General features: G+C 36.3%; 1 protein-coding gene across 1 annotated transcript; it reads left to right on the forward strand.

Moving 5' to 3' along the window:
* Window positions 1-648: 648 nt before the first annotated feature.
* Window positions 649-10,276, forward strand: LOC112526736 (tubulin gamma-1 chain). Its single transcript, XM_025137142.1, has 12 exons — window positions 649-928; window positions 2,495-2,695; window positions 3,071-3,182; window positions 3,582-3,982; window positions 4,531-4,584; window positions 4,662-4,766; window positions 5,995-6,069; window positions 6,159-6,203; window positions 6,347-6,475; window positions 7,667-7,771; window positions 7,850-7,927; window positions 9,904-10,276. The coding sequence occupies exons 1-11, from the start codon at window positions 800-802 to the stop codon at window positions 7,916-7,918; spliced, it is 1,425 nt and encodes a 474-aa protein (XP_024992910.1). The 5' UTR covers window positions 649-799; the 3' UTR covers window positions 7,919-7,927; window positions 9,904-10,276.
* Window positions 10,277-10,399: the final 123 nt, after the last annotated feature.

A 10,399-nucleotide genomic window follows, 5' to 3' on the forward strand; every position in this document is an offset into this window, starting at 1 on the left:
GCCATAGAAAATCTATTAAAACAATAAAGAACTATAAATTATAAAGATCAAAATAACAATAAATTGTAAATCATAAACATGTAAATATCAATAAATCACAAATCATAAAAAGAAAATTACATGAAAAAGTAACTTGATTCATATTTTGGATAAGATACGTTTAAAACTTTCATTTTGGTACATAAGATGTAAGTCTTAAACATTTAAGTACCCGGATAATCGGTTGAAGAATACTTTTAGATATAAAAAAAACTAATTTTAGATTAAAAAAATCCATACTACAAACCACATAAACAAATAATACTGAGTTGGATACCACATCACTTGCCACATTAGCATGATAACCGGTTAATGCTTTAACCAGTTACTCGGATATTTAAATGTTTAAGATTTTACATTTGAAATATCAAAATAAAAGTTCTAATAACGAAAATAGAAATCAAGTTAAAGTATATTATTTTTTCATGCAATTTATCCAATTATAAATACAAAATGAGTAGTTTGAAAATCTTATAAAAAAACCACAATTTTTAATAAACTACGAGGAAAAAAAAATTTACACCAAAAAAATAGGTCGAAGGATGACGTCGTTTTGTAGACAAACTACTAATGCGCACGTTAGCCTCACTCGCTACAAGCCGGAGGTCAATCGTTTCCTTTGCCTGTTTTCACTTTTTCCACTCCTTTTCTTTCTTTTTTGAACCACCGCCGTCCCCCGCCACACACACAGTGAACTTCGAAACCCTAAGAACTGAGAACTCACCGGAGGTAAAAAAAGTGATCGGAGAAGAAGGAAGAGATGCCTCGTGAAATTATAACGCTGCAAGTAGGACAATGCGGGAACCAGATCGGAATGGAGTTCTGGAAACAACTTTGTTTGGAGCACGGCATCTCTAAGGACGGGATACTTGAAGATTTCGCTACTCAGGTTACTGATAAACTTCAATTTTTCTGAGTTTATTGTATTTTAGTTGTGTTTTATGTTGATTGTTAAGTATAAGTCGTTTTTGTGATTGGTGCTACTGTTTAACATTTTGCAAAGGGGATGTTTCCATGGAAATTTAGTGTGAATATGAACACCTGGAATCATTTTGGGCCAGGGGGAGGGGACAAGGGGACAGGTAGCCAATTGCATACTTTGGGCTTTTGACGACAATCGAAGAGTGGGATTTTTTCTTCTTCACGATACCATGTGTTTTTTACTGTTTGATCGTACTTTCGTGCTATGATCAGTCTAAATTATCAAGTTCTAGGTGCTTTATATGTTTGGGACTTTGGACGCAAGGATTTTCAAATGGCCGTACATTTAGAACTCATACGAATATGGTTTTATGCTGTATGAATACATTCCCTATTCTTGTGATCTTTATTGTAGTATCATCTATGAATAGGACAAGCTTTACGAACATCTAAGGAGCCACTTTTTTGGTAGAAACCTATAAAACAAGAGGTTTATTGCGACGATGATGGTTATGGGTTTCTGTTTAAGAGTAATTTACGTGGGGTTGTTGTAGTATTCGTCCCGTGTTAGTTGATTATGAATCGTGAGCCCTGTTTTTTTTGTAGTGGAAGACGGGAATTTAAGCAAGAGAGTTTGCAACATCTTGTCTCATATCAGTTGTGATTGTGGATTGTGATCCCCTTCCAAGTTCTTTATGAGGACTACAAATGACTTCTCACCATGCTTGTGGTTGAGCTAGACGTTATCTGAGCAAGCTTGTAGTTTTGAGTTTGGGTAATTACAAGTAATGTGCAATGATTGCATTAGCCCATATTGAAAACTCAAATACAATTTCTAGTGCTGAGAGCATGAGATTTGAAGTTGATGTCTGTAACCGAAGCGTGTTTGATCAACTTGACTTTGATCCAGTTTCAAATCCAAGTCGCCAACTTGCAGTTCTATACACACTTGATATACTTCTTTGTTCATACACACACAGTTCACTGCTGCTACTTCCCCTCTTGATAGTGCAACCGATTTGTTTTTGGATGTGAACAACAATATTAAGCCTAAGACAAAGAGAACAGTTAGTGCTTCCATTCCTAATGATAGTCATACTCCCTTTCCTTGAGGTATTTATGAGATATGACCTACTAATGCTAAAAGTACGATATCCTGATTACCTCGTAATAGAAGTTGATCGATACGTATGAGATTCACTATACTAGCAAATATTTGAAAAGTGACAAATAGAACTTTTAGACATAGATGACCAATATTTTAGAAGCAAATTTTGTATGTTCTAAGACATGCATGGTGAGCAATATGCATATCATTGGAACCTTGTTCAGTAGATAATAATGGGCTTCCATCTGGTAGCTCTGTTCATCTCAAAGTATTGTACCAAGTTTGGACTAGTTACAGGAATATATTTTCTATAGTCTATATTCTATGTACCAAACCTGGTACAACTCTGTGCATCTCAAAGAACTGTACCTCACATGTTCGTTCCCATGCTTTATTTAAATATTCTATGTACCAAACCTGTTGCAGGGAGGTGACAGGAAAGATGTATTTTTCTATCAAGCTGATGATCAACACTACATACCACGAGCGTTGCTTATGGATTTGGAGCCCAGAGTGATTAATGGAATCCAAACTGGTGAATACAGAAATCTTTATAACCACGAGAATATATTTACGTCAAGGGAAGGAGGGGGAGCAGGAAACAATTGGGCTAGTGGATATCATCAGGTTCAGAACCGTTTTCTTGTGACCACACTATTTTTTACTGTTTGCAAGTAATGAATTGTTATTGTGATCCTGAAACTGCTTCTCACTGAAGAAAGATAGGTTGGGTTGCTTTGAATTATTTCAGATGCACTGATAATTATCATGAAGTCGTGATTATGCTTGTTCCTTGGGACGAGAACAATTTCAAGTTGAAAATATTTTGTAATTGACCACATCATGTACAACTCTATATTCACTGAACAGACTTTTGTAGTGTAGATCCAACTCTTTATTCTGTTGTTGGATTTATATCAAAGAAACTTCAGTGTGTTCATTTTGGTTAGGTTTTTCTCAAAAACCCCTATTTGTCAGTGATTTTGTATCTTGTTTCGGCAGGGTAAGAATTTTGAGGAGGATTTGATGGACATGATTGATAGAGAAGCAGATGGAAGTGATAGTCTTGAAGGATTTGTCTTATGTCATTCAATTGCTGGAGGGACGGGCTCAGGTTTTGACTTATTAGCTGGTGTTATATTTCAGTTTCCGTATCTAGTTTTTATATACTTTCTTGTTTGGCTATGCTTCTCTGAGACATGATGTAAATGATTTCACCCTTGGAACTTCCATATGCACGCAAAATGTTGTCATTATGGACTACTTTCTCATACACTAACTTCTTCTATAAGACTAAGATCATCTTTAGTATTGATTAGTATGGGTTGTGCCTTTGGATGGTTGGGCATTCAAAAACTACTTTTTTTTTCTTTTTGGTTCCAGAAAGGAAATACATGTCATATACATTCATTGTTTGAATTTCTACTCTCTAACTAGCATTAGCTGGCCTATATTGTGTAATCTTATTATGATTTGATTGATTTTCCCTTTGGATTACTTCCATCTTCTGTAGGTATGGGTTCATACCTTCTGGAGACTTTAAATGATCGCTACAGCAAAAAACTTGTTCAGACATACAGTGTGTTCCCTAACCAGAATGAGATAAGTGACGTGGTGGTCCAGCCATACAACTCCCTTTTGACTCTCAAACGACTTACACTGAATGCTGATTGTGTTGTCGTTCTTGATAACACTGCACTTAATAGAATTGCAGTAGAACGCCTGCATATACAAAATCCTTCTGTTTCTCAAACAAATTCTTTAGTTTCTACTGTTATGTCGGCCAGTACAACCACCCTGCGTTACCCAGGATATATGAACAACGATTTGGTTGGCCTTCTTGCTTCTTTGATTCCTACACCAAGGTGCCACTTTCTTATGACTGGATATACACCACTAACAGTGGAGCGCCAGGTAAGTCTCGGTATCTATGTTTTCTTGCTTCTATTATTATATATCTATATGTATTGTATGTTATAGTTATTCCCGGGGTCTTAACAGAATCAATCGTTCTACTTTTGAGGTAGAGGTTAGGTCTGCGTACATCTCCTCCCCCCGGGAGGGATTTCTTTGGGTGGAATATACTGGGATCATTTGGTTTTATTATATGCTACAATTATTCTCCTTATTCAATTTTTAGATCCTTCCAAACCTCCCTTGGTCTACACTTGTAACAATATTTCTATAGAAAAATGCAAACAAATTTGAAATTTCAATTATAATGTAAGGGAGAAGTTCATTTGAGAAATGTAAGTGGGAATGGTTATGGTTTGTAGAGTATGGATGATATAAGAAATTATAAATAAACAAAAGTGGAACAAACTTGTAGGTAAGAAGTACAATTAGTACTCCTATCTTAAAGGAAGGGATTCTTTTGACTTTGTAACGCATTATGTGACATAAGTATCCAATGCTTAAGACAATCAAAGATGCAATCTGATGTTCTGCATCCTTCTTGGCAGGCTAATATGATCCGGAAAACCACTGTACTGGATGTGATGAGAAGACTTCTCCAGGCAAGAACACTGAAAAATTTGTTTTGACAATTAAAGCATGGATTGTCATGTGTGCTTACAAATTTTCTGTTTTGCAGACTAAGAATATCATGGTTTCCTCACATGCTAGGACAAAAGAAGCTAGTCAGGCAAAATATATATCAATACTGAATATCATCCAAGGAGAAGTTGATCCTACTCAGGTGAGTCAACATACTTTTCGAATCTACAGTTTTGTAGTCTGAAACACTTCCACCTGCTTATGTGTTCGAATTTTTGAGGATTGCTATGGATGTTGCATGTAATTTTGGGCTTTGAAACGTATCAAATACATACAACTTCCTAAGAGCTTCTTGTTTTCTATTTTTATAAATCTTCTTTTGAAGGCTCATTACAGGTAGAACCAGTGTTATCGAATTACCCGGGGGGGGGGGGGGGGTGTCCAATGAAAGTATTCTAGCAGACAGAAAAATGTTGCACATGTGAATCACGAACCTTGCACCATGTTCACATGTATTGGTGTTTCTGACATATATATACACACACACATAGACATACATATATATATATATATAGAGAGAGAGAGAGAGAGAGGGGGAGAGACTGAGAGAGAGAGAGTCGGGTTCATACGAGAATGATACTTATTTAAGAAAATAAGAAAATGGCCTAATCACATATGATTTTACACTAACATCACGTACAAAATCACATGTGATTCGCACGACCTTGCCATGCAGCCATAGGGTCGCCCACACACTTTTCTGGCCGTTAATGTAAAATCACATACCAAAGGGTCTTTGGCCTAGCGGTATGTGAGTCCTTGGCCTCCTAGGAGGTCAGGGGTTCAAACCTCAACAAAGGTGAGGAGGGTGTGTGAGTTTATTTGTTCTATTTGCCGTATATAAATTTTATATACTTTAAAAAAATGTAAAATCACATGTGATTTTACTTGTAATTTGACCATTTTCTTATTTTCTTAAATAGGTGCCATTCTCATATGAACCTACCTCTATACACACACACACTCCGTATTCTTCAATGTTTATTAAAGTTCGCTAGATTATAGGACCTAGCATACTATGAACCGGTCAACCAACCATACCTAATTCTTATTACCAATTCAAGGTAGCAGAGCACTCTTACTTGTACACGTATTGCAGTTTGGCAGCATTTACCAACTTTTGGGTTACATACATCCTGATCAGTATGATTTTGTTGTTGATTTTTGATGCGTTAGTAGCTAATGTTGACTTTGAAGTTCAAAAGAGACCCTTTGAAGGTGTTGCCCTACAATGAACTTAATTTTACTTCACAAATAGTAGTGTTATTTCCCCTCTACAGCTTTTTTAGAGTTTGTCGAAAATGCCATCATTAGTATAAGATGACATGTTCCATGGATGGCATTGTGATGCTTTTTGGCCTTTTTCTTAGGTTCATGATAGTCTGCAGCGAATACGTGAAAGAAAGCTTGTTAATTTCATCGAATGGGGCCCTGCTAGCATTCAGGTATGTTTCATAATGGCACACAAGTGTTACGACCTACTAGTTTCTTCTTTTAGTTTGATAAACTTTTTTCGCCTTTACTTATGAGACAGGTTGCTCTCTCAAGGAAGTCTCCATATGTTCAAACTGCCCACAGGGTAAGACATATAAATCCTGGGAACATTATTGTGTATTGATGATAATGATGGATGTATGGATATACTAGTCATGTACATATATCAGTAGGTTTCATATAAGAATAAATCAATTGATGAAATCCAAATTCTTTTATGTTCTTCAGGTCAGTGGGCTCATGCTAGCAAGTTACACTGGAATTCGGCATCTATTCTCCAAATGTTTGAGTCAATATTCTCTCCTAAGAAAGAGGCAAGCCTTTCTTGACAAATACAGGGGTTATCCGTTGTTTGATGTAAGTTGTTCACTTCTCTCATCGTTTCTTCTACTTTTAGTGATTCTTAAACAATAGCTACGTAAGTTTCAATTAGATCCCATAAAAATGATTTTACTGTCGAGTGTTGTTACTAAAATGGATGAATCTATTCGATGACTAAATCCATAATGATGGTGATCTAAAGTGTTAGGTGTCTTTTATCAAAATAATATATATATATATATATATATACATATATATAGTGGTTAGGTACTGTGAGAAGGAAGATTGTTATATATATAGTGGTTAGGTACTGTGAGAAGGAAGATTGTTATATATATATATATATAGATATATATAGTGGTTAGGTACTGTGAGAAGGAAGATTNAGTGGTTAGGTACTGTGAGAAGGAAGATTGTTATATATATATATATATAGATATATATAGTGGTTAGGTACTGTGAGAAGGAAGATTGTTATATAAGAAACTCAACTCATAATTACCTTTCAGATTGTTAAAATGGTTTATATATGTTTATGTATATACTGGTTAGGTATTGTGAGAAGGAAGATTGTTATATATGAAACTCAACTCATAATTACCTTTCAGATTGTTAAAATGGCTTATGCCATTTGTGCTTCTGAAGTTAAAACAAGCAATGGATTTTGTAAATGTCATTGGTAATCACTGCAGTAGTCGTACATTTCTAACATTAATGATCTGCCACCTGACCAGATGATGATATACACTATTTACTAAGGGGGCGTTTGGTTTAATAGAATGCTTTTAAGGGATTTGGATTTTGTGGAAGGATTTGAAATTTTTGGTGTGTTTGTTTGTACGAATTAGGATATGGAATGGAATTGAATTCCATTCTTTATAGATAGTTTACAAAAACTAATTATAAATAATTATAAGAATAATTAAATTGCCTTTTATTAATTGATTCTAACAAAAAGAATGTTCATATATTTTAAAACATTATTACAAACAAATCCTATGGAATCCCGTGAAATACCAACTACCCCCATGGGATTTCTAAATCCAATGCTTGTTCAATTCCGGACTTTCCTTTAAACCAAATGCGGGATCGGAATGGACACCAAATCCCGCAAACCAAACGGGCTCCAAGTTTCAATCTCTTCTATTACTGTAACTATTATAACCACTTATGTTTCATGAGATGTTATGAAATATATCAACTTTGCTTATTGTGAACCTTGTCCAGGACAATGATCTTTCAGAATTTGACGAGTCCAGGGACATAATTGAGAGTTTGGTTGACGAATACAAGGCCTGTGAATCCCCGGATTATATAAAATGGGGAATGGAGGTATGCCTGTTCATTTAGTTTTCTTGATTTTGTTATTTTATCACTTCTGGTAACGAGCTCATGTGTTGTGTTCTTCAGGATCCCGACCATATCTTAACAGGGGAAGGAAGTGCTACAGGGACAGTGGATCCTAAGTTGGCAATGTGAACAAGCCAAGTATGTTGCAATCACCTATTCCTTTGTCTATAACTGTTGTTACTTAACACCACACTATTCACTAAAGATTATGTTAGTCGATGTCACTACAACTGAATTTTCCGTTATATGATTTTCTTAATCCACATATACAATCTTGAGGGCCAGCTTAATTGGCAGATAAAGGCTAGGACTTGGGTCTCCCATATGTTGCCGGTTGGAGTCTTCTTAGGGCCACCAGGGATTTTCTTGGCTGTTAATATCGGGGCCCAGTGGGATTACTTGAGGTGCATGCAAACTGAACCCATGGTTGCAAAAAACCCACCCATGCAAGTATTCATTAAGATACCCTTGTTAACTGCAAGCATTGCGTCAAGTTGCTAAGGGTGCGCTTCTTTTTTTAGTTTTGGGAGCTTGTTACTAGATGACCAGCTTGTCTTTTTTGCTTTCTGGCTTCAGATGCCCAAGCATAAAGCCAGGAGTTCATGGTCCTACGATCGGCTTTTATGGAATTTTTCAAATGAGATTTTCAAAGAAATCTTTTTTTTGGGGGGGGGGGGGTTCTCCAAGTCCATAGTCAAGTACTTATTACTACTGTATCAAAGGCTTCAAGCTCTTAGTTCTGTGACACTTTAACCATGGATTAATATACGTAGGGTCAGGCCACTATTAACTAGTTTTCTGAAGTTTTTCAAGTTTTTTTTTTAGTTTAACCTGAGGGATAAATCAATTTGCATGTGGCTAAAAATATTGACTTCGGGAATGCTGAAGGGATGGCAAGAAAGCGTTGCGGTATATTAGAGATTAGAGAAGCCTTCAATGCACACTTCTAGTTCATGGTTTCAGGATATATATTATATGTTATTGACAGCTGATCTGAAACTTGCACGTTCTTCTCTTTTTCTGAGCGATCCTTTAAAGCAACTTGATCAACGCATTCGTCCCTCACCTCCTCACAGAAGGGGAAAAAATCCATTCCAGATTGGAAAAAATAGAATGATCGTGTTCACACACGGAGAGAACACAAGAAAATTTATATGGTTCATCTAATAGTGCTGTGTCTACAGGTTTTGACAAATGAGCATTTACTATATTGGTAGTTCAAAACGGAAGGAAATATGTAAGAGCAAATCAGATCGTTAACCCAAAACCCGATGGAGTATTTACCAAACCAAACAGAGGTAGGGTGGGGACTGTGAAGGGTAAGATAGATGAAGTATCCAGCACTCCTATATAGATCTTATCCACTAGGATTCTAACTCAAGCAAACAAATCCCGATTTTAGATTGCTAAAGAATTTTCATAATGTGGTCTAGGGCTTGAAGACCGAAGGACTTGTGATTTGGGTTAGGATTCAAGACATCTCAACAAGAGAGATTGATGGACTGTAAATTGACATGGAGAAAACTTCTGCTATTTCATCACCATTACCAACATCTAACTACCAATTTGGAAACATAAAATTGTCAATGGAACTAAACAATTTGTTGATGCAACGCATATTTGTTCTTAATTCTTGCAAGCTACTCGTTTGACGACTCCAGATGCATATTCACGTTCTTCTGTGTTTGGTGCATGGACATAACCGGATGGGACCGGACAGACGAGAAGGCGGGTGAAAGAATTGTTGAAGGTTTTAGGGTTGTAATTTGACATGGGTAGTTTAGTAATTTACCAATCTTCCATCATCTCCCACATTTTTGTTCCATCTATTTTGCTGAGACAAAAAATTTGCATTTTTTCTCACTCAGTCTCGTCCATTCCCGGTTCAATGTTGTGCCAAACGTCGAAATTTGAGATAACAAGTTCTTGTCCCGTCTTGTCTTGATCTGTGTACCAAAAGCACCCTTATGGTTTATCAAATTCCTATTGTACACATGTTCATGATATTATTTGATGTTGAATTTAGAACTCTACACGCGCCTACGTGTTTCTATTAAATCAAATATGTTTGTTTTCTAACGAATGAAATGTCTTCACTTCACGCTTTTTTACAGGACATGTATGATGATTATGTAGAAAAAGGGGTGCAAGAATAGGTCGGGTTTTTTGCTTACCACATTGCTGCATCGTGTATCGTGATTTGTGTGCATTAAAACGATGATTGTAAATTCGGTATGTGTTACATTCGCCTTCATAATGAACACGGTTTATTTGTTGATTAATAAACCGTTTTTGAAGCACGATTTTGTTAATCTTCTTTCATTGTTCGGAGAAAATGTTTAGCATCCACGAGCTGGTAGACTCTAATTTGATGAAACATGTGGGTATAGTTGTATTATACATAGGATAAGGAGGATCATGCGAAAAGCGGTTCAAACTTACGAGAAGTGCGAAAAGGGAGAGCAAAATCTCATATGATACAACACGTCCAGAAGGACGTGCACGACTTGTCTCGCGTTGAAACTCGCACGTGCATTGGCTGGTTAATGCAATGCGTATCATGTGATTTTATTCTACATTCACATGTGAATTGGCTGAAACTCGCACGTG

This window comes from Cynara cardunculus (assembly GCF_001531365.2).
Source record: "Cynara cardunculus var. scolymus isolate 2C chromosome LG 14, CcrdV1, whole genome shotgun sequence".
NCBI classification, from domain to species: domain Eukaryota; kingdom Viridiplantae; phylum Streptophyta; class Magnoliopsida; order Asterales; family Asteraceae; genus Cynara; species Cynara cardunculus.